The sequence below is a fragment of the Varanus komodoensis genome, unplaced genomic scaffold, assembly GCF_004798865.1.
Source record: "Varanus komodoensis strain SLA01 unplaced genomic scaffold, ASM479886v1 scaffold79, whole genome shotgun sequence".
NCBI lineage: Eukaryota > Metazoa > Chordata > Lepidosauria > Squamata > Varanidae > Varanus > Varanus komodoensis.
Window position 1 is genome coordinate 2,655,729 of NW_025336467.1, and position 25,208 is coordinate 2,680,936.

The 25,208-nt window shown below is 46.6% G+C and overlaps 1 protein-coding gene across 6 annotated transcripts in view; it reads left to right on the forward strand.

Annotated features, from left to right (window-relative positions):
• The window catches only part of DOT1L (DOT1 like histone lysine methyltransferase), a 124,231-nt gene that overhangs the window by 14,875 nt on the left and 84,148 nt on the right, over positions 1 to 25,208 (forward strand). For 5 of the 6 annotated variants that reach the window (XM_044453384.1, XM_044453389.1, XM_044453387.1 and 2 more), the window contains exon 1: positions 10,479 to 10,815. The exons of the other annotated variant lie outside the window; for it this stretch is intronic. In XM_044453384.1, coding sequence (XP_044309319.1) covers positions 10,735 to 10,815 — 81 coding nt within the window. In that variant the 5' untranslated portion in view covers positions 10,479 to 10,734. Of the gene's footprint in view, positions 1 to 10,478; positions 10,816 to 25,208 lie in introns of those variants that run through there. 6 annotated transcript variants of the gene reach the window in all.

Below are 25,208 nucleotides of genomic sequence, written 5' to 3' on the forward strand. Positions count from 1 at the left end.
CGTTGCTCCAGGGGCCACTTCTCTATGATATCACCCTTGCTTGTCTTGCTTATCGACTAAGGGTTGAAGATTTTGTTGGAGAGCATAAATAAGATGGTTTGCTAATTATAGCCTTGGAATCTAGGAAGCTGCTTTGCATGGGAGCAGCTTTACAAAAATGTTTGGGTCGCTGCCTCCTGGCAGTGCCTCTGCCAAGTTTCTGGCAGGGGTCTTTCCCAGGCGCCCTGGAGATGCCAGAGGTTGAACTTGGACTTTTTGGTAGGAAGGCAGCTGTGTGGTACTGAGCTCTGGCCTTCCCCCAGCAACAAGCACAGGGTGAAGAGTTGCTTCTTTCTCCTGCTGTCCCTTGTCCTTCCTCATAGGAGCAACCACAAAAGCTACAAAAAGTTGGGAGGTCATTTTCCTTTCCATTTAGATGTGGCAGGCATTTGGGTCCAGCTGCAAAATTGTGAGACAGTATTGCGTTGTGGTTAGAGTATCAGACCAGACGTAGGAAAGCCAGGGGCAAATCTTCTCTCAGTTGAGAAACGTGCTGGTTGATCTTGGGCCAGTCTCTTTCTCTGAGTTTTGGGGAAGATTACATGGGATGTGGACCATGTATGTTGTCTTGAGTTTATGGCAGTTCATCAATAATAACTCTTGTGGGTATAAAGAGGATTTTACTGCATCCCAGTATTTTATGTCTCTGTTAGATCTGGGGTTGACAACACCAACTTTCTGCACAGCCCAGCCGATCATTTGGCTTGTGGGGTCAGAGGGCATTGTGTTCTGGCCCTGGAACTAAAGTCTTGCTAGGTGTCACTGAGGGTCTGGAAAGTCCTTTGGCCAAACTTGTCATCTTTTCACTCCAGGTGAAGACAGTCTTTTATACAAAGGACTTTAAAGATCTACGTGGCTAGTCTGATGGGATTATCCCAGTAATGCTTTAAATTTGCGGGGTTTTAATGTATGTTTTTTAGCTATTTAAAAATCATTTAATGTTTTGTTTTTATGATCTTTGTTTTGTAAGTTATTACTTTGTTTCATGGACTGTTCTAAAGCTCCCAGACAGCTTTCCTATAGGGTGGTATAGAAATATTATTATTATTATTATTATTATTATTATTACTACTACTACTACTACTACTACTACTACTACTACTACTACCTCACTTGTGAGATCTGTGCTTTCCCACATTTAGCAGCAGTAGTAGAAAAAGCAACAGTCTTACTGGAGATGTAAGAAGCAACAGCCCCTTCCCAATCCTCAGTAAATTCCTATATCTCAGCATGCTGTGAGGAGAGATATAAATGACCTCATTCTTTTGTGTTGAAATGTCTGTGCACATGAAGAAGTATGTACAGGGGTGGGGAGTATTTTCTAGTATTCTGGGAGAGGTGACTTAGAATCTCAGTGTTACGTTTAGGAATATTTGCATTTATGCTTGTGCATCTCCTTGTGACACTGGTTGCAGCCTCAAGGTCAAAAAGATGAGGCACCCCTGGTTTAAAAGGCTCTGCATTGTGAGTCAGGTGCTTTTCATTTTAGGCACTTAAGGAACAAATATAAGCACGGCTTTTTTTGTCATAGAACGCACCGGAATGGTGTTCTGGCACCTTTTTTTGATGGATTTTTCCAAGTGATTGTGAATCGCCCTGTTGGGCGTAGCAGGTCGGTGGCAGAAATCATTATCATAGTGCCTGTGGGCTGCTTGTGTGTCCGTGCTGATTGTGAGGGTGCTGCTCGGCTTGGGATGCTGCTTGCTTGGGATCGGTCGTGTGGTCGCGCGCTGAGTGCTTACTGCCGGCGGCCACCATTATGTTTGTGTGTGTATACAGTGACTGGCTACGTGCAAAAGGTAAATAACTTTTTTTAGTGTAAAAGTGTGACCCCAAGACGTGAGTTCCGGAACCTTTTTTTTTTTTAAACAAAAATAGCACTGAATAAAAGTAAACGTTGAATGGGATGTGAAACTTGGCAGAATTGTGGGTGATGTTAGAAACACTCTTTCCTTCCCTTCCGAAGAGAAAAATATTCCAAGCATGCAGAGTTCTTTTTGAAACTTTATTGCAACAAAGGGAGCCGGAATGGTTTCCTTCCCTTCTTCCAGCTCGACTCAGCACATGTTCACATCCCATTTACACCCTGCCCCGGCCGCTTCTCCCTCCTCTCCCCCCGCCCCACCCCCCGCATCGGCCAGGGTACTGGGAGGTTACAATCTTTTCCGTTTGCCTTTCCTGTGCCACTGGTACCTGTTCTTCCCTCCCGCTTGATCCCTCCCAGGTGAATTATAATGAGCTTATTTCCTATGCAGGGAGTGTTTGTTAACAGTCATGGGGTCATCCAGTGATCAAGCTTCCTTGCTCAGCTGACACTTTCCTCACACTCTGGGCTATCTGATCTCAGCTCCCTCCTCCTTTAGGCTAAGGAATTTTCTTTGTGAACTTTTTTTTTAAAAACTGTTCCCACTTCCTTTTTTCAAATCATCCTTTCATCCCAATCAGGTGATTGCTGACCAAACAAGCTCATATGGTTCCTGGACAAAATACCACAATATTCACACAAGCAACCCCCTAATTTTGCATTCTGTTCTGGGGGCCATTTATAGCCCAGGGACAAAACCAAGTTGGAAAGTTTTTTGTTGCTGGCACTGCAAGAAAGCTTAAAAAGGAAGGAAAGGCCCCAGGCTGGACTCGGCTCACAGGATACATAGAAACATAGAAACAGAGCGAGTCAGAAGGGGTCTCCCGGGCCATCTAGTATGACCCCCAGCACCAGCCAGCTCCGCTCATGACATGCCCACCATGTGGACGTCCAGCCTGTCCTTGAACACCCGCACCGATGCGGCCTCAATGACCACTTGTGGAAGCCCATTCCAGACCCTTGGGGTCCGACTGTCAGGAAGCGCTTCCTGGCATCCAAATGGAACCTGGGTTCCCTGAGCTTTGCTCCGTTGGAGCACGTTCTGCCTTCCTCTGCAGGGGAGAACAGGTCTCGACCCACCTCCGTGGGACACCCCCTCACATACCTGTTGCTTGGCCACATTTGGTGAATACTGTTTGCGGCAGTCTTCCCCAGGTTGGTGCCCTCCAGATGACTTGGACTCGTCATCTGGAAACAGCAAGAGGAGGCTCCTTAAAGGGCAGCCCATTTGGCTTAACTCTTTGGAAATGAGTGAAATAATACACATGACCATCAGAACTACACCCCTTTGCCCGATAGAAAGATTAAATTCGGTCTTGCATCACAAAACTGCACAGTGCTTCTCAGAATCTCAAGGGAACAGAACATGCGTGGGGCTGGCATCAAGGCAGACGGATTTTGAGTTTGGCATGGAAGAGGAATTTTGGTTTTAGAGTTTCTCCTCCATCTCTGGTCCTCCATCCTGATCGCTGCTTTCTGAGGCTCTGGCTTTAAGAAGTAACAACCTGATTTGCAATGACAGCTCTCGTTACGGGTTCACATTCGCAGCCTCATTGGCACTAGTAAAACGACATAGTTTGGTCCCGTCATTTTTTGCTATTCTTTATATTTGTCTTCTGCTCACTGATGAAACTTGTCAGGGCTGTTGACAGAGGTGTGCCAAGTTCTGCAGCTAGAAGGGGGACGTTTTGGTTCAGATATTGGCTTGTGTCTTGAAGTTTGCTGAGTGACTTTGGGCCATTCATTCCTTGGCCAAGCATAGAGAGGACCTTGAGCTCCTTCATGAGGGAAAGGGATGTCTGCCAGAAATAATTCTTATAACAATTGGGCAGGATTAACATCTTTTGCTTGTTTGTTTTTGAGCAGGCAGTGGGGATACAGTTGGTCAAGAGCACTATGTGAGCTAAAAAAAAAAAGGCACATCTGGGTTTCTACGGAGCTTGCCCTACCTTGCAGTGTTGTTGAGAGCATGAAAGGTGGGGGCCACATTTGTTGCCTTGAGATCTTTGGTGAAAGAACAGGTTAAAAATGCAATTAACATTAAACTTGGATGCTAACAGCAGCCTTGAAATCACAGAGGCATTGTTCTCTTTGTATTTTATTTCAATTGCTATCGTAATGCATTTTCTACAGGGCTTTGTGATTTGATAACAAAGGGCAGTATATAAGTATTTTAAATAAAATAAATAAAATATGTACGGCTGCAATGGCATATTTGGAAGGAGCTGGCAATAATGGACACAAAGATAACTGAAAACATCTGAAATTCGAGGCACTGCAATGGAATGCTAAGAACATTGCCAAACTTTACATTGGAGGTAAAAGTAAAAACAGGATGCCAAAGATCCATTATGCGGCTTTAATTGCGCAACGCTCGTGTTTTTATCTGTCTGGATCTCTCTTTATACAAATGGTTCTTTTCTAGACCAGAAATAAAGATTCTGGGCCTGGAAGAACATTTTCCCCTGCCTTTTTGCAAAGGACACTGGCCAGATTTTTCCACCCGTCTCAACATCGAGACCATTTGAAGTGCGAGACAATCTGAACTACTACTCAGTGCTGCTTCCTTTCCAATGTTCTGTTCTAGCAGCTGCAGGGAGCATCTGCATCACGTTTCAAGCATCCTTTTTCTCCTCCTGCTTTATCCGTGCTCCTGATTGTGAGGCCCTGCCAGGCAATTTCACATTTGCTCACTAGAAAGCAGGGCCCACTAGACCCTGAGCCTCATGCAACAAATGGAGGAAGGAAACAAGTCCCATTGAAAGCAATGGTCTTACTTCTGAGTTAAAAGCATGTTGTGCTTGGTGCTACTGCTCTTAGACTGTAAATCCTGCAGCTGCTTACTTGAAAGTAACTCCCATTCAACTCAATAGGGATTACTTCTGAGAGGATGCATATAACTCATGTTAGAAAAATACATATTCCAAAGTCGTGTTTCTTGTAGGGTATGTTTATATAGTTTTTAAAGGTAAAATTATCCTCGAAATAATATGCACTTCTGTTTATATCGCACTATTATCCTGGAAGGAACTCAGGGTAGATTACATCATTCTGCCTCCATTTAGTTCTCACAGCCACCCTGTGAGGAAGGCCAGGTTGAAAGTCCAGGACCAGTCCAAAGTCAATCATCTTCATGGCCAAGTGAGGACTTGAACCCAGATCTCCTGAGTCCCAGTCTAGCATTCACTCCATGGTGCTATATATAAACACACACCGAGCGGCACATAAAAATGAAGAGGGGGCTGATACTGCATCTAATCACAGCGGCAAGGATTGCATTTGCTCAATACTGGAAAAGTGAGGAGCTGCCCACCGATGGACTGATTGTAAGAAAGATCTTGGACTGCGCAGAAATGGATAGATTGACTTTATTGTTGAAGGAGAAAGGATACTGATTTCTATCGAGCTTGGGACTCTTTCTATAATTGGCTGGAGAAACAGGACTTGGCGTAAACTTAGAGATGTTTTTCAAACTATTATAAATTGATTTGAAATTTGACTTTAGAATGTTAAAAAAATATGTAGTAGGAGGTTGACCCAGTGAATCCAGTGTTTGTCATGTTTGATGTTTTCTAGTGTTAGTTTAAAATGTTAATAAAATATATTTAAAAAAATGAAGAGGGGGAATGTTTGTAAGCCACCTTTGCAGGAAAAAGTGGGATATACATTTAATAAATAAACATGTATTTCTGAGGAACATCTCTACTTGATGGACCAAATGACCAGCAACCTCAAGCCGTCTGATCGCTCTGCCATTTTTATTACTGGATAGTGTTTCTCTAAAACCCCACTCCAACCCATCCACACCTCTTGAGCCCATTGCTTTCACATTTTTAAGGGCCATGTGTCCCCAGTGATGACCTCTGTGGTGGTGCTTCTGCAGACAGAGCGGGGAGGGGAAAGAACATCAATTTTTCAAGGCAGCCCAGTGGGCAGGCACAAGGAAGAGTGTTCATGAATGTGGGGGCTTGACTAACTAGATGTACAGGGACTTCTGTCTTTTGGTGTTTTAACCCAAAATAAATAAATAAATAAACCCTCCATCCCTTGAGTGAGCGGTGATATATAAATATATCTGGAGGCTATTTTTTTAGTTGTTCTATGGGGATTCTTCCTGAGGATGTGTGAATGTGTGTGTGTAGTTGGAATTTACATGCTATTTTATGACGTGCTTTCTGAAGGTCATTTTTTCTGAGGCAAATTTTTGGGTGTGTTTAGCCCCTAGCAGAGACATGGGAAGCCATTTCTCCTGAGGTAAATTATTATATGTATATAGTTATACGTATGTGTATACACACTATAGTATATATGGTATAGTACAGGAGTGGCCAGACTTGCTCAGAGGAAGTGTCACATATAGAAAATGTCAGATGCCAGAGAGCCACAAGAGGGCACCCTTGTGCCATGTGACAGATGGCAAACAGCAAGTGGGTGCCCATGGGCCACGATGGCACGTGCAGAGCAGAAAGAGGGTGCCCATGGGCACCCACAGCAGCAAGTTGCTAGTCAAAGGGCCACATGTGGCTCAGGAGGCTCCATTTGGCCACCCACAGTATATAATATAGCATTATATGTTTTCTATCTAGTCGCAAAGTCATGCCTGACCCACAGCAACCCTATGGACAACATTCCTCCAGGCTCTCCTGTCCTCCACCATCCCCCAGAGTCCACCCAAACCCACACCCACCACCCCAGTGACCCCATCCAGCCACCTCAACCCCTATCCCGTTGGCTGTCCATTGTTCCCAGCATCAGGGTCTTCTCCAATGAGCCCTTCCTTCTCATAGGTGGCCAAAGTATTTGAGCTTCATCTTCAGGATCTGGCCTTCTAAAGAGCAGTCAGGGTTGATCTCCTCTAGGACTGACCGGTTTGATCGCCTTGCAGTCCAAGGGGCTTGCAGGAGTCTCCTCCAGCACCACAATTCAAAGGCCTCAATTCTTGGGTGCTCAGCCTTCCTTATGGTCCAGCTTTCACAGCCATACTTTGCAACTGGGAAAACCATAGTCTTGACTATACGCATTTTGTTGGCAGGGTGATGTCTTTGCTTTTTAGGATGCTGTCTAGATTTGCCATAGCTTTCCTCCCCAGGAGCAAGCGTCTTTTAATTTCTTGGCTGCACTCACCGTCTGTATGGTCTTGGAGCCCAAGAAAATAAAATCTGTCACTACCTCCATTTCTTCCCCATCTATTTGCCAAGAAGTAATAGGGCTGTATGCCATGATCTTAGTTTTCTTAATATTAAATTTCGAGCCAGCATTTGTGCTCTCCTCTTCCCCCTGCATCAAGAGGCTCCTTAGTTCCTCCTCACTTTCTGCCATGAGAGTGGTATCATCTGCATGTCTGAGGTGGTTGATATTTCTTCCAGCAATCTTAATGCCCACTTGTGACTCATCTAGTCCAACCTTTCCCATGAAGTACTCTGCATATAAGTTAAATAGGCAGGGTGACAGTATACAGCCTTGCCATACTCCTTTCCCAAATTGAATCAGTGGTTCCGTGTCCAGTTCTCCCTTTTCCTTCTTGCCCCACATTGAGGTTTCTCAAGAGACCAATAAGATGGTTTGGTACTCCCATCTCTTTAAGAACTTGCCACAATTTGTTGTGATCCACACAATCAAAGGCTTTAGCATAGTCAATAAAGCAAAAGTAGATGTTTTTCTGGAACACCCTAGCTTTCTCCATGATCCAGCATAGGTTGGCAATTTGATCTCTAGTTCCTCTGCCTCTTTGAAAGCCTGCCTGTACTTCTGGCAGTTCTCGGTCCACATACTGCTGCAGTTTAGCTTGTAGGATTTTGAGCATAACTTTGCTAGCATGTGAAATGAGTGCAATGTTGCGGCAGTTTGAACATTCCTTGGCATTGCCCTTCTTTGGGATCGGAATGTAAACTGACCTTTTGCAATCCTTCGGCCACTGTTGAGTTTTCCAAATTTGCTGGCATATTGAGTGTAGCCCTTTAATTGCATCATCTTGCAGGATTTTGAATAGCTCCGCTGGAATTCTCCCACCTGCACTAGCTTTGTTGTTGCTAAGGCGTTCTAAGGCCCATTTGACTTCACATTCAAGGATGTCTGGCTCAAGGTCAGTGACCACCCCATCCTGGTTATCTGGGACATTAAGTTATTTCTTGTATAGTTCTTCTGTTTAGTTCTACCTCCTCTTAATCTCATGTTTCTTAAAGGTCCCTGCCATTTTTGTCCTTTATCAAGCTTATCTGTGCATTAAACCTTCTTATTTCAACTTCTTTTTCTCTTGAGAAATCTGTATGTGGGTCAAGAAGCAACAGTGAGAACTGGACGTGGAACTACTGATTGGTTCAAAATTGAGAAAGGAGTTCGGCAAGGCTGTATACTGTCGCCCTGCCTATTTAACTTATATGCAGAGCACATCATGAGAAAGGCAGGGCTAGATGAATCACCAGTTGGAATTAAGATTGCTGGGAGAAATATCAACAACCTCAGTTATGCAGATGATACCACACTAATGGCAGAAAGTGAAGAGGAACTAAAGAGCCTCTTGATGCGGGTGAAAGAGGAGAGCGCAAAAGTTGGCTTGAAACTCAACATTAAGAAAACTAAGATCATGGCATGCGGTCCTCTCACTTCCTGCTGACAAAAGTGCGTATAGTCAAGGCTATGGTTTTCCCAGTTGCAATGCATGGCTGTGAAAGGTGGACCAGAAGGAAGGCTGAGCGCCGAAGGATTGAGGCCTTTGAATTGTGGTGCTGGCGGAGACTCTGCGAGTCCCCTGGACCACAAGGCAATCAAACCGGTCAGTCCTACAGGAGATCAACCCTGACTGCTCTTTAGAAGGCCAGATCCTGAAGATGAAACTCAAATAATTGTACAAACTGTTTATTTATGTTTGTTATTGTTGTAAGCCGCCCCGAGGCTTTTTGCGAATGGGGCGGCATAAAAATGGTTTAAATAAATAAATAAATACTTTGGCCACCCAATGAGAAGGACTCACTGGAGAAGAGCCTAATACAGGGAATGATCGAGGGCAAAAGAAGGGGATGGCAGAGGATGAGGTGGCTGGATTGAGTCACTGGGGCAGTTGGTGTGAGCTTAGATGGACTCCGGGGGATGGTGGGGGACAGGGGGGCCTGGAGGAATGTTGTCTATGGGGTCGCAGAGGGTCAGACGTGACTTCGCAACTCTCAACAGCAAATTTGTCATATCCAATGTATCTTCATCAGGAATATGATTTAGGTCATATGTGAATGGACTAGTGCTTTTCCCTAGTTTCTTCAATTTAATCCTGAATTTTGCAAGAAGCACCTCATGATCTGAGCCACAGTCAGCTCTTGGGCTTATGTTTCTACTGACTGGATAGAGCTTCTGCATCTTTGGCTGCAGAGCACATAGAAACTGTTGGAAGGAGTCTCCCGGGCCATCTAGTCTGACCCTGGGTCCAGCCGGCTCTGCTCACGACGTGCCCACCATGTACATGTCGTTTTGTCAGAGCCCTCTGCTATGGCCTGCCCGTCTTGGGTGCCCCCGCACAGCATAGCTCATAGCTTCATTGCGCTAGACAAGCCTCTTCGCCATGACAAGGCAGTGACCCATGAAGGGAATAGCTTTGTGTAATATTATTATATAGTATCGTATATGGCATAATATATACAGGCAGAATTAGCCCTCCCTCCACACTTTTACTCTGGGTTTGTCTATAGTTTGGAAGTAGTTTTTCCTGAAACCTTTCGCCACTCCTTCACTGAAGGGTGTGTATATTTATTTATTTGGTAGTCGTTTTGTCTGAGGTAAATTCCGTGTATAAATACTGACACCCCCCACCCATGTTGTTGCTGACTTGACAGGGCAACAGCCTCAAGCGTTTATTTTCATTTATTTATTTATGTATCTAGCGGGAGTTCGTGCAGCGCGCAGGCACGCACACGCACGACGGGGCTCCGCTTCTCTCCCCGGCCCCCGCCGCGCCTCCGTCTCCACCGCGGCGGTGCTCGCGACAGACTCTCCCGTGCGTGCGCGCGCGCCCGCCCCCTCAACTCCCCCCAGCGCGCGCGCGAGCGAGCAGCGCAGCTCGCTCCACTCCTCCGCTGAGGGCAACTGAGGACAAGGGAGCGCGCGGCCGCGGCGCGAGGCACGCTCCCGCCCCCTCGTTGATGGCGGGGGGGGAGAGAACCGCGCGCTTCCTTCTTCCGGCGCGCGCATCCCCCTCGCGCACTGTCGAATGTTGAGCGCAATGGCGAGCCCCGCCCACCAGCCCCCTCGGGCCCACCCCCGCAGGCGTGTGCGCGCGCTCCCGACCTTCCCCACGCTGTACATACGCTCTATAGAATATATAGAGATTATATTGGGGCGAGGGCGCATGCGCCGCTGCCAGTGAGTGCGTGCGACGCCCCCGCCGTCCCTCGCTGACTTTATCCTCTTTCATAGTACAGTCAAGCCCGTGTGGTTTAAAAAGATCGCTATATACGTGCAAGGCCGTTGGTTGTCGTCGCCCGCCCGCACCCGATCTCATCCTTCCCTGGCTGTCAGCAGCGGCCGCGGCGCGAACGGCTCCTCCCTCCTCCCCTCCCTTGCTTGACGCCGGCGGGGGCGGCGCAAGATGGCGGCGGCGCGGCTGCTGCTGCTGCCGCCTATAAAGTCGGCCCGGCGCGAGCGACAATAGAGAGGCACGAGCGCGCGAGGGGAAGGAGCGGCTGCTCGCTGGTCCTCCACAGCAGCCGCAGCAGCCGCCGCCGCCGCCGCCGGTGTAGCATGGTGCGGGCCGGCCGCCGCTCGCCCGCCCCCGCCTCCCCGGCGTGACTTCGTCCCCCGCTCGGGCTGCCGCGCTCCCGTCGCTCGCTGACTTTTCCGCCGCCAGCATGGGCGAGAGGTTGGAGCTCCGGCTGAAGTCGCCCGTGGGAGCCGAGCCGGCCGTGTACCCCTGGCCCCTGCCCGTCTACGTGAGTGCCGGAGCGGACGGGGTGCCGTGGCCCGGGGGGCCGCGGACGTGAGGGGATATCCCGAGGAAGGCGAATTGGGAAGACCCCCTGGGGAGGGGGGCAAAGCGGCTGTCATGAGAGTTGGGGGACACGTGCTGGGAATGCCGGGGTGCTGCGGAGGGGAGCAGTGGGGTGCCTGTGGGGCGGTGCTGGGGCCGGCGGAGAGTGGGGAAGGGGAAGGTCGTGCTTGTGGAAGGGGCTTCTTGGGGGATCACTTGGGTGTCACAAAGGTGAGCTCCCCTTGGGGTTGGTTTGCATCGGGGCGGTGGGGCTGGTGGGAAATGGGGGCTGTCATGATGGGGTTGGGGGACTGTGTGAGGCATTTGGGGGAATGGGTTCCGGGTAGCGGTGTTAGGAAGGGCTGTGGGGAGAGGCAGGTAGAGCGAGCTGTCCGAGGAGAAAATGTTGGGGCTGGGTGGGAGAATGGGGGCAACTGGGGTATGTTGGGGGAAGAATTTTGTGTCCTGAGCCGGAGCTGTTAAAAAGGAAACTTCAGTTGATGAGTGGTTGGTGTCTTTGACGGCGTGCGTATGTCCGGTGGGGAGGCAGTTGGCAGGTGTCAGGAAAACATGAAGGAAAGTTGTGGAGCATGTGATATATGAGAAATGGGTCGGGTTGGGACCCCACTGGAGGACATGTTTAGGTGAGATTATGTGGGAAGAGTGTGGAATAATTTGCTTGCATTCCAGCTGGAGGCAATGTTGGGGAAGTATGAAGCTGAGAGAACTAGAGTAGTTATTTATGGGGGGACTCAAAGGAAGCAGCTTGGTGGTGTACATTTTAGGCTGAAATTTGGAGGAACTTCGGCTAGTGAAAATTGTGGCATTGATAGGATTCCCACCAAAGGAGATTGGAGTGTGTGAGATTTGAAGATACAGGAAGTCAGAGTGTTGTTCTGTGCTGGGGTTATGTGAGTTCTTTATCAGGAGCTGATGTACTGGGGTCCCTTAGAGGAGCATTGTAGGAGTGTTGCAGAAGAGGAAAGCAGTGGGGGTTCTGTGGTGTTGCTATTCTTCCCCTGTCCCAGGCACTTATTGTGTCTTCATGTCCCCATTTGACCTCTCCAAAATCTTTCCATTGAGTGCTTGCCTTATGATCTCAACACTTCTATAGGTTCCCAGTCTCTGACCAGAATATTCCAAGGTCAGCCAAAATTCAGTTTGAGTCACACTTTTGTGTTTTTTCTGGAAACACATGTCCATTCTCTGTGTTTCAAAGTATGTGTTCTCCTGTGCAGTTTGATGAAAAATCTTCCCTGAAGAAGTCCCCCTGTAGCATGTTTGTTGTTGAAAGAAAGCGCTCCTTTTTGCAACAGAGTTTCTGAAAACCTGCCTCTGTGCATCTTACCTCCATGGATACCTTCCTCTTTCATTTCCTTCCTCCCATGTGTCTTAGTACATCTTTCCTTCCCCATATGTGTCAAATGCATCAACCCATTTCTGTTGGTTCTTATTTTTTGCTGCCACAAAATATGGCGATCATCCCTAGTTTTCTGGGTTTAAAAGATTAGGCAAGTCAATGCTGGATAAACAAGGCTTATCAAGGACAACTTTTTTGAAAGCTCTGTTGAGCCTTGATGTTCAGAGGCAGTCTACCAGGAAGCGAACTGTTGCCTTTGTGATCTGTTTGTGCCCTGACCAGAGCATCTTTCCTAGCTGTTGTAGGAAAGGGAATCCTGGATGGACCTGTGGCATTACCTAGTGGTACTGCTCTTATATTGTAATTCCTCATATGCGGTCCTTAGCATGTCATTTTAATATTTTTTCTTGTCCTTGGTGTCCCTTTTGTGGTTGTTACTGCTCTTTATGATTCAGAGAGTTGGAAAGAGTCTTCAGGGTCATTTATTCCTACCCTGGCTCAGTGCAGGTTGAAGCCTGTTTTGGCTGTCCCAGTCTCCACTTAAGTATTTCCAGTGAATATTGCTACTCTCTTTCCTAGAAACTTGTTCTCAGAGCAGGGTACTCTACAGTTGGGCTCATCTGGCATTCACCTGTCTCTTTCTCTAGCTCCAAAATCTGCGATTAACTCACTGGCCTTTCTCTGTTGACCCACTGCTTAGGACACAGTGCCGTTCCCTTTTAGGTTTGGAGCCAAACATTTCTGTTCAGTCTTCTCTACTCTATCACTTTTTTTAGCCCTGACATTCCTTGCATCCCAAGCCATTTATTTCAAAATAATCCTACTTTTCCTGTTGTGGATGACTCATTACTTGCAGATCCTCCCTGTCCACACCCAAACAATCTTTCCTCCCTCCTGTTACACCCTCTGACACTTCCATACCCCATAATCTCTGTCTGCAGTACTGCTCCATAGGCGTGTTTATCTCTTTCATGAACATGTTGAATTATGAAATAATTAAAGGGATCTCCCACTTTCATTTATTATATTCCACATCCAAACTGTTACATATCTCCTTCACTTGACATTTGCACTTAATAATACTCCTTTGGGAAAGTTGTACTGTGGAACAATCAGTACTTTGTTACTGGATTCACTACAGAACTGATATAAAGGACTAGGTTCCTCCTGGATCATCAGGTCTGCATAACAATGTCTTTTTGTTCAAAAAGAAATGGAAGCTTTTAGATAACATTTTTTTTGGCTTTTTAATCAAGATCCCCTGGAATGGGTTTGGTTTGAGGAGCGGAGGAACTTGTGTTAGTTTTTGCAAACTTAGTGTCACTTTTTGGCTGTGTTGAGTGGGAGATCTCGTTTTCCTCCGCTTGGAAAAAGAAATAAAATGGGAATAGTAGGCAGACAGAACATGAACTTGAGTAACCTAAGCGAATCCACTCCTTTTGTCAGTTTGGCATGAGCAAAATCACTTTTTCTTGCTGATGATCCATGTTTGGTTATGTTATCAGCGATGACAGCTCACTTTATTCTGTAATCTGCATAGTGTTTTAAAGATCTTACAGATCAGCCTGCCTCTTTCTTATGAGTCATACCATTTTGTGATGGAATGACCCTGAGAAATGACAGTTGTGAAAACGTTTTGTACGGTGCACATGAGAGAGTGAAGTGTCACATAACAGCCGTACCGTGCATTCAGTGTCTCAGCTGGGGTGGAGAATTGCGTCCGTGCCAGAGAGTGGGAATATTTTTAAAAAGCTGGCATGGAGCTCTTTGACTACTGTATTTCTGCAGCGTGTGGCATTTTTCCAGTTGTGCTGTGTACTTCACCGCGTGAATGAGACCGGGTGTAAAATGCAGGGAGACAGAGTGGTGTAGTTTATGCTCCCGTTCAGTCATCGGTGTAAGCAGATTGTTTTTGTGGAGAGCTGGGCAAGCCCGCTACATATTAATGCTTACGCTTGGCCTTAGTCTGGTTCCCAAAACATCCTGCCTCTTGAGGAGAGTGCTATTTTTGACTGTGCCGTCTTTCCAGGGAGCTTGGGGCCTGCAGCGCACAGTGGTTAATGTGGCCTTTCCTGTTTGGGCAGCTCCTTGACTAGCTCTCTGTGTGTCTGTGCTGGCATGTGTAGCATTTGCACTCCTTATGCATTCACAGAAATTGCTTATCAACTCAGGCTGTAGTTTCAGGTAGACCTAAAGGGGAGGGTGTCCCATTAAATGCAGTAGAGGAAGCACACACAGATCATACTGCTAAGCCTCTTGACTTGTTTCATGCCTTATTTCCAAGGCTGCTTTGTGCTGAGAAATAGTTTTCTTCCATTACGGGAGTGTTTGAGCAATACATTTTAAAAAATGCGCTCACTTGCTATTGGCTGGCTCAACAGACTTTTAAAGAAAAATATAGCTAAAAATATTCAAGAATTTTTAAGAGCAAGAGAAACGAGGGTGATAATTGTGGGGTTGCCCTTGAAGATGATCCAGACATTGCAATTGGTTCAGAATAGAGTTGCCAGATTACTGACTGGTGAATGAGAACACATCACTCTGGTCTTATATAAGCTACACTGGCTACCAGTTAAAGTCTGGGCCAATTTAAGGTATTACAATAGTATATAAAACCTTAAATGGTTTAGGACCTGGTTATCTAAGGAAATGTCCCTTTCGTATGAGCTTGCTAGGACCCTAAGATCATCTGTGAGGTCCTTCTCTGAGAGCCCACCTTGAGAGAGGTGAGGAGAATTGTCACAAGGATGAGGGCCATCTTTGTGATAACACCCCAATGACGGAACTCTCTCTGTCAGCATCAGGCACACCTCTCTGCACTTTATTCATTTTGGTGCCAGGCCAAGACCTTTTTATTCTCCCAGATTTTAAATCAATGTATTTTAATTAGGTGTAGCAAGTGTGGCCACTAAGGAGTTTTTAATTAATTTATGGTTGTAATACAGTTTTAATATATAATTTTTGCCTTTTTAGGTAAACCATCTTGAGATTTTATAATAATCAGACTGTATATAAGAAATTTAAAATACATGCATAAATAATTTATTTCTAAACCATATTTAAAGAATATCACCTAAGCCTAGTTGTTGTAAGCCTGCAAATACCAGGTGAAAGATGATGGAGGTTGTAATCCAGCAAACTCTGGGGAAAGACAAGGCAAATCTCTGGTGAGCAGACCATGGATGGAAGATCTGGGGTCCATTTAGGTGACTGAGCAGCATGTCCAGGTACACTTCCCCATCAATGACAAGTCAGTGTCCTTCTAGGATTCTAACATATTAACACCTGCAAACCAGGCCAGTGGGTTCCTTCTAAGCAACTTGTATATGGTGTCATGTGTAACTCTTTCTGCCTGTCCTGAACTCGGCCACAGCAGGTGAGTGTTTGCCATCTTGTATGCGGTTACAAAAAGGAGGGAACTAGCCCGTCCCCTGTAGTGGAACTCTGCTGGGTTTTTTAGAAATTAATCCTCTTTGGACACCAGAGTGTCTAGCCTGCTGACATGATATTGTAGTCAACTGTAGCTTTTCTTTCTCTTTCCCCTTCCCTGGCTTAAAAGCTACTTGGCACTGAGGGGAAGAAGGGTCCGTTGTGGTTTCAGAGCTTAGGCTTCCTGACGTCAGCACAGCGTCTTTTAGTTTCACTGCTCTGTTTGTCACTGGTTGTTCAGGCAGCAAAATGGGAATTGCCTGCACTATGTTCTATGCGAGGGTCTGCTATTGGAATTCTTGGCACTAGACCCAGAGAAATGGGTCAGTTTCTTAGACATCTCTTTCCTCTCGGTCCCTATGTTAAGACTTTTTGCATGATATTCAAAAGTACAGTTTCATTGCGAGGTCGTGGTATGTGTTAGTATTATCCACCGTTGCATCTAAGAACATCGCTGCCCTACTTGGGGATTTGTGGTCTTTTTAAAAAATGGTGTGGAAAACTATTTTAGCCTGAGTAATGATCAGTTTTAATGTGGTCCATGTATCCCTGAGTGGAATGATAGTGAATTTCGAAGGGTGTGTTCACTAGAGGGACTGTTTGTGTGCATGCACATGCTGGAATTTCTTAGTCATGGAGTGGCAGCAGGAGAGAAATCAGGTTTCTAGTCCATAAAGATTGCCAGCATGTGGGTAAAACTCAGAGTCTAAGAGGTGGTGGGATGATATTTTCAGTGGTTGGAGGTGGAGTTCAAAGTCTAGTCAGCCATAGTAAACATGCAAAAAAGCAAATGTTTAATATACAAAACAAGTTTGTGCATAGTGCACCTTCTCTCTGCACAGGATTTTAATCTTGGAGTTCTGAAATTTTACTCACAGTCCCAGCTATCACAAATCTTTAATACTGGGCAGTGTTGGAGAGGCAGACTTTCAAACGAGATTATATATTTTGCTTGTAGTGCCCCCATTTTTGGTATTCAACTTCTCCATAATGGAACTTAGGATTTAAGATTTCATGACCGTGGCCTGTTATGCTCCTGCTGCCCTCAGTCTTAATCAGTTGGCCCTAGTTTGTGCTGCACTCATTCTCCAAGAAGGTGTATACGTGGTTTCACTTTACCCTCCTCTCTTGCAGTCTTGCCCTCATAGCAAGCCTGTGAGGTAGGTTAGGCTGAGATTGCTGCAAGCTCGGCTAAGGAGCTTTATGGTTTGGTGGAGATATGCAACTGATTCTCCTCATCTCAGACTGCTCTGCCACATTGTCCCTCCTCTTCCCTGTTCTTTTAATTCTCTACATCTCTTACCATCTTTCTGCACTATACTAAATGGTGAAGGGCTCCTGCAGGTCTAAAGTTATGAGTGGTGTTTGGAGCTTGTTAAAGTTTAGAAGCCCCACACAGGCTTAATGTGTGTGCATGCTTGCGTGAACGCACACTCCTTGCACTTGCAATAAAACTGGAACTACTGCAGAAAGCTGGATTTGCATAATTGCTTAGCTGACAGAGCTAGCAGTGTCACAGTGATGGTAGTTAGGAGTATGGGAGGATGATGTGAAAATGTGTATTTCCCCCTCGGAAGCCAATTGAAGCTATGGGCGGAGGGTTTCTTGTCTGTTCCAGATGCAGCCCGCCCACTGGCTTTCATACAAGGCTGAGCATTTGCCTCTTCCTCCCGCCTCCTAGTTTCCTGAAAAGGAAAATGAAGGGTATTTCTGATGAATCAGTAGTGAGTAGTTCTGCTTATCTGGGCAAGATGACTCTAACGAAGTTGAATAATCCCCTCTAATTCCCCACCCACTCCGTGACTCAGAAAATATTTTTTTGAAGTTGACCTCTGGTATTTATGATCACTGTCTGGAGTAATAGTAGTTTTTTAAAAAATCTTTCTAGTCTCATTTCTCAAACCCTAACTTATCTTCTCGGCACTTTGGCCACCTAATGAGAAGGAAGGACTCCCTGGAGAAGAGTCTAATGCTGGGAACAATAGATGGCAAAAGGAGAAGGGACAGCAGAGGATGAGGTGGCTGGATGGAGTCACTGGAGTAGTTGGTGTGGACTCTGGGGGATGGTGGAAGACAGGAAGGCCTGGAGGAATGTTGTCCATGGGGTCGCGATGGGTCGGACACGACTTCGCGACTAACAATGACAACAACAATCTTCTCAGCAAAGGTGAGCTAGGATGGAGAATACCATCCCCTAGAATATGGGTCCTCAACTATGGCCCGCGGGACGGATTCGGCCCACCATGACCATTCATCCGGCCCATGCTGCTGTTCTCCCCCTGCTCGTGTGCTTGCTGCAAGGGTGAGGTGGTGGTGGCTTGCTCGCTCGCAGATGGTTTTGGACTCGCTGGGAGATCTCAGAGCGAGCCGCTGCCTCGTGCGTGCCCGACAGCACCTCACCGGCCTGCATCCTCAGTCACCCCCACATGACCAGCCCCCAGTGGTCACCGCAGCCTTTCAACTGGCCTCTTATTCAAAAAGATTGAGGACCCCTGCCCTAGAAGGAGTGTCTTGGTCTCCTTAATTATTTGAACTGAAAGTCTGTTTAAATGACATGTATGGAACACTGTCAGCCTTTTTGGCCTTGGAAGCCAGAGATGAAAACTGAGGTTAAGAGATTCAATGGCTACTTGTTATGATGGCTGGATATTGAAGGCTTTAAGTCTCTGTATACCAGATGCTGGGAACAAGAGCAGGAAGGTGCAAAGTTGCTCTTGTCTTACATATTGGCTTCTCACAGATTGCTGGTTGGGCACTGCATGAACTTAAGGCTGGACTTAGATAAGCCTTTGGTTTGATTCAGCATGACTTAAGTGTACTTAAGCTTTCTGTTAGCATAATCACAAAACGATTCATGCCTTGTTGCTTGAATTCCACTTGCCCTGGTTTGCCCATGTGGCCTTGGAGTTCTATGGCAGTCATTTGTGAGGGGTGTATTGGGACTCCCTTGTAGACAAGCAGATGGTCTTCACTCTGAAGATGGGGAATTGCAGACAATTCTCCCTGAAAGTAGCTTCCCTACCCCTTCTATCCTTTCCTGCCACTTATAGATTCAGGAGAGAATGGATGCATTCAAGAGGATGCTTTCAAAGCCCACAGAAGACTCTGATGGCAAGGCACAACAGCTCTAGGATATACCCAAGAATCCTTTCTAATGCACAGGTATTAATTGGCAGGTGTTAGGCTGGAAAATTTGGAGAGATGCTGGTTCCTAGCTCCCAAGAATCATGTGGTGCCATGCAGACAAACACATGTGTTCTGATCTTACCACTGCTTGGCCACCTCAGACAGGTGAAATTGGATGAAATGTGTGTCTGGTCTTCCACCCACATCCAAATTGTTCAGAACATTTTATTTTCTGTAGTCTACCTTGGTAGATTAGATCTGGGGGCTTTCTGTTAAAAGTTGCACTGAGCTACAGGGTGCCCAGGGCTATATAAACATCTCAAGTTTGGTTCTCTCTCTCCTCAGTTAATAGCCAGTGTTGTTGATTTATTGCAGGTAAGAATTGCTTCCAGGTAAACAGAGAAAGTCTACAAAAGCCAGAGAAACTCTAAAGTTGATTATTTTCTTCAAGGCCACAAATGACTGTCATTTGTATGGATAGCCAAACACAATAACTCTTGTGAGAAATAACTCTTTTGGTAGAGCTGGTTAACTGTAAGATCTCAGTAAATGAAAAGTTCTACATAGTAGTAGATGAAACCTACCTAACACATGTTTATTATTTTTGTAATGATCATCGCTAATGCCTAGATAATTTTTTCCTGCATTCTTACTCAAGATGGATTCACATAGTCTCAAAACAAAAACAAAAAACCTTCCAGTTGACTTGAATGCACTGTAGCCCAGTGATGTGCACCCCAACCCTGTGCGTGTTTACTGGGAGTCAGCTCTGTGTTCAGTGGAATTTCTTCTTATGTCAGTTGTGCACAGAATTACAGCCTCGCACATAGGAGCCAATCTGGGCTGCTTGATGTGAGAATAATCTATTGCTTTGTTCTCCTATCTCCTCTCTAGTATCAACGATAAATGTTCCATTAGTCCACACAGTTGTGATAGCCTTTTTGTTGTGGCTGGCTCAAGAAAGCTTGTTGTACGCAGAACCCAATTACTCCTCTCATGTCCACACACATATTCTCAAAGATGTGAATTAGATGGTTGATAAGGCAGAGGCTGTGCATGGGGGCCCCGGAGCTGGGAAAAGAAAGGCCCAAGAAATAAATGCCCCATCATGTTGAGAATGCACTCGAATGGGCTTCATCTCTGAAAGGCGGAGAGGGGCGCCAGGGCTGAGTATGGCAAAACCATTTGCGTGTGTGCACAAGCAATGCGGTTGCTGCTTGATGATGATGTTCATCCATCGTTTTCGATGAGGACCTTGACATCTAGTGGGTTGAGAGTTGTCCATGGTGTGTCCTCAGGTGGCTGGTGAGGCCAATATGGGCACGGAGTGTTCTGCCACTTATCAGGCAGACATGTGTGGGCACCACTGTTGCAGCGTTTGCAACTCTGGCTTCATAAAGTGCTCGCTTCTCCTGTGCTATGGTTGTCCTTCTGGCTCCAGAAGTTTGGCAGCCTTGGTGGATCAGCGTGCACCATGTCAATCGGTCTTGTGCCAGGGTCTCCCAGGAGGTGGTGTCGATAACCAGGGGCTTGAGAGAGGCTTTCAGCATGTCTTTGTATCGCTTCTTTTGTCCCCCGTGCAATCGCTTTCCTTGAGACAGCTCACCATAGAAGAGCTGTCTGGGGATGCAGTGGTCTGGCATCCTTGCAACATGGCCTGCCCAGCATGTCTGGGCTTTCATCAGCAGGGTGTGAGCTGATGGCAGGCCTGCTCTGGAGAGGACTTCTGTGTCTGGCACCTTGACCTGCCACCGGATCCTCAGAAGTCTGTGGGGGAAAGTCATGTGGAAGTGGTTCAGTTGCCTAGTGTGCCTCCTGTATACTGTCCAAGTCTCACTGGCTGACCTTTTTACTAAAGGGTACAACATTGATAAGAACCCTGCATCTGAAATGCACCAATGTATGTGGACTTTCAGCCCAATTATCCCTTTTTAGTCATTCAGTGGTTTGTGGGGCACCTGAAAGGAGACTGTGTGTGTGCTGGGGATTCTAGAAGCTGCCCAATTGTAGCTGTCTAGGGATTTACTGGGTCTTGTAGATCTGATAATAGTACTCCAGGTCTGCACTGGTAGCAAGTTATTCCCAAGATCTAGTCAAACTGCAAGTGACCTGTCACCTTGCTTCAGGAGACCCTGTTGCTCTTCATCGTGATCCCTGTGCGTCACACATATGGGTGCTCCACCTGCGCAGTGCCTCATTTGGGATGATTTTTCTAGCTTAGCCTAGAACTTTCCATAGGAGCCTGCCCCTCCCTCTTTTATAAAAGGCGGGCTCCTGCTGTTTCGTCAGTTAGCTTTTGTCTGCTGTTTGCCAGTGGTCACTGTGCTTCCCTATTCCCCTTGTTCATAGTATTCAAACTTGCCTTTAATTCTATAGCCGTACTCTATTCTCACTCTAAATCTAACTCTAATCCTACTACCAACCAATCCTCTCAGCCCCTGCTTCTCCCCGTCCCCTTACAACCTCAGAAACACACACACTCCCTATGAAAAACATATTTGAAAAAGTCCTTCTGTTGTGATCCTCTACTTCTATGTGTTTCTTCTCCTGATGTTGCTCAGCAAACTGGTCTTCCGAAAGTGCTCCGGCTGCAGAGTCGAAATGCCATCCTCCGATGGCCACTTCCTGTGCCTGTTCTGCCTCGGCAAGGAACGCTGGGTGGGTAAGTGTAAACACTGCTGGGTGTTCAATAAACAGGGATGTAGAAATGGAGCTGGCAGGCTCCAGATGGAGATGTGGGACTGGGCCTTGGACAAGATGAGAAATGCCACTGCAGAAAGAGGTCCATCTACTTCGACCCCGAGAGAGAGCTTGAGGAAATGCCCTCCCATGGATACCGCCAATAAAATCATTCCCTCTGCTGACCAAGTGGAGGTGGAGGTACCGAAAAATCAAAAGGAGAAACATCTCCACTCTTAAGTCTTCGGAACCAAGGAAAAAGGCCAAGAAAACCAAAGGCCATACTAAGTGTTCCAAGCATCACCATTCTGACCCAGAACAGAGATGGTCTCCATCCAAAGACGCAGCGATTGTTGTGCCCCCCAAACCGATATCTCCCATGTGTGAGGCTCTGATCCGATCACTGATGGTTCCATCCTCTCTGATCCGACACTACCTGGTTGTAGAGGCTTGTAGTCACTCACCTGTCCAGATGCTTTCAGAGCACAACCCACAGAGGGAGGGACTGGCCCCAGGTTCATTTTTGGATGGCAAAATAAGGAAATCTCCAGTTCCTTCCCAAGAGAGAGCTACACTACACGGTCAGGAGCCAGACGCTATACCATTGACTCCACGCCTGTCTTATGGTCCACCATCTATGCAGCCGTCTCCAGTGTCATCGTACCGGTTGGTCTCAGCCATGGATCTGCTCCAACATCCATATACCATAGGGGACACTTTTGGTACCTAGCTCCAGGCAGTATCAATGGGAACCAATGGCAGATCCCCATCGGCTCAGCTGACTGGCTCCACCTATGGCGATACACTCCTGCTGAACACCACTGAGACCCATCTGTCAGCAATAGGAAGAACCCAGCATGTCTCACCGGGAATGGCATGACAGATCTCCTTCTCTGTCCCTGGACACCGACTCTGTGGATGTGGACTATGTGGACTCTGACACGTTGGAGCTGGCCGAGTCTGTCTCTGCATCCCTGGATGACGTGGTCTTGGCTCAGAGAGAGGGATTCCCAGGAGAGAGCTTGGGACAGTTTTTGGAACAGGTCTTCTACATGGCTAAATTCCTTGGTATTCTAGTGCGACAATCAACTGAGCAGGACAAGGCTATAGTCTACAACTTAATCCGTTTGGAGGATGCTGTTCTGAAGGGGCAGATATGAATAGGATAGCTATCAAAGGCTATGAAGGACCACTGGGAGACCCCTAACCACCCTCACCCTACATTGCGTTGTCTCCAGGAGCAGGACTTCTACAACTGATGGATGCAACCTGTTCAAGAAAAACAAATAGGGAGGTGGAGTTGTAGTATATGTGGGGAGACACATATATCTGCACAGAAATTCAAGAAAAGGAACTTAGTAGCCCCATTGAAAGCATCTGGCTAAATTTAAAGGGAGCAAAAATAAGAAAAACATAGTCATTGGTATATATTACCATCCACCCAATCAAAAAGAGGACAAGGAGGCAACCTTTGAATAGCAACTCGCCAGCATTTCCAAAATGTAGTCATCATGGGGGACTTCAGTTTCCCTGATTTATGCTGGGAGACAAATTCTGCCAAGCATGGCACCACCAAGAGATTCCTGACATGTGTTGCTGACAACTTTCTCCAGCAGAAAGTAGAGGAAGGAATGAGAGGATCAGTATCCTCGATTTAATGCTAACTAACAGGGAAGGGGTGGTGGACAAAATAACAACCATGGGGACTCTGGTGGAACGTGGCGGTGTGATACCTGAATTCTCAATTGTGAAGGAGACAAAGGGTAGCTGGAGCCAAGCAAGCATCCTGGACTCCAAGAAAGCCGACTTTAAGAAACTCACAAAAACGATAAGCAACACATGGCAAGTGGAAAGGTGTCCAAGAGGAGTGGGAAATCTTGAAAAAGAACATTCTCAGATCACAACTCTGGACAGTTCCATCAAGGAAAAAGGTGTAGAAGATAACAGAGAAAGCCCACATGGCTCCTCAAAGGGTTCTGTGACAGCGGGGCCAGGCCATGAAAGAAGAATATAAACCAATAGCAGGGAATTGCAGGAAGTGCATCAGGAAGGCTAAAGCAGGAAATGAACTAAGAATAGCAAGGGATGTGAAGCACAATGAGAAGGCCTTCTTCAGATACATCCAGAACAAAAGACGTGAGAAAGAGAAGGGTGTCCAGCTACTTAAAGAGGATGGCAGAGTGACAACAGATGACAAAGAAAAGGCAGAGGTGCTCAGTCCCTACTTGAATAAGGACAAGTGCCGAGTCCGCCATCTAGGAAAAAGAAACCAAAGGCATAGATACAAGAAGGGGAACACATGGCTCAACAGAACTGAACAAGAAAAAGATCTCAGAGTAATTGTGGACAATAGGCTAAACATGAGCCAACAATCCGATGCAGCCACCAAAAGGGCAAATGCTATTTTGGGATGCATTGACAGAAGTATTACTTCCAAATCACAAGAAGTAGTAGTTCCCCTATACTCCTCACTTGTCAGATTTCACCTGGAATACTGTGTCCAGTTCTGGGCACCAAGATTTAAGAAAGATGTGGGTAAATTAGAAAGGGTGTGGCGGAGGGTGTCAAAAATGATGCAGGGTTTGGAAACGCTGCCCTGTGAGGAAAGGCTGAGGGAACTGGGCATATTCAGCCTTGAGAAGAGAAGACTGAGTGGGGCATGATATCTCACTAGCCTTCAAGGGGTTTCCCAAAGAGGAAGATAAAGATCTCTTCTTGATGATACCAGAGTGTAGGACACAGAATAATCAATTCAAGTTGCGATAAACCAGTTTCAGACTGGATATCAGGAAAAGGTTCCTCACGCTCAGAGCAATATAACAGTGGAACCAGGTGCCTAGAGAGGTGCTGGGCTCTCCCACACTGGAGACATTAACAAAGAAACTGGACAGCCACCTGAGTGGGATGGTGTAACTTGGTGTCCTGCAACAGCAGGAGGTTGGACTCAATGGCCTTCATGGCCCCTTCCAACTCTATTATTCTATGATGCTATGACCTTTCCTTTTTGCTTCATTATCCCTGCCCGAAGTCCATGATTGTTGAGTTGACACGGGGCAGGCAGCATTGTGACCATACTGCATCGATGAACAGGGAAGGTTGACACCTTGAAGTAATGGCACACCATATCTGTTTAGCAATTGTCCTGGGCTTCCACATTTCAAATCACGAAGTGATGATGGGAAGGTACCAGACCTTTCTATAGCAAAAGATGGAGGCTCTGGCAGTGTTTTTCTCAGACCACCATTGGGAACTTGCCAGAGTCTTCCTAGCTGAGGGCATGCAATTCTCCAAGCAGCAAATGCACCACCATGTTGACTATGATGGAGGGCGCTAGTGGGTGTGGTAGCCTTCTGTTGACATGCATTTCTTCAGGTGACAAATTTCCCACAAGAGACATGTTCCCGTATATAGTTGATGTCATTGGATGGAAAGGGCCCTTTCATCCCCGAACTGAAGAAAGGTTGGACACCATTTGAAAGGCGAGGGTGACAGCTCGGTGGATGGGAATTGGCTTCCACCCTTCCCATCAGCGTAAGTGGCTGTGGAATCATCCACACCCCGTATTTAACTCTGTCCAGTAGACAGCAGACTGGTAGCCAAGGCTGCTAGTATACCAGCCACTCCTAGGGTTGTCCATGCAGAAGGGATATTCCTAGACCCCAGCCACCTAAGAGACGCCTGGAAGGGGATAAGAGGGCAACAGTGATGGGCTGCGTGAATCAGCCTCCAGCATCAACCACCTGCCAGTTTGGGGACTGTTT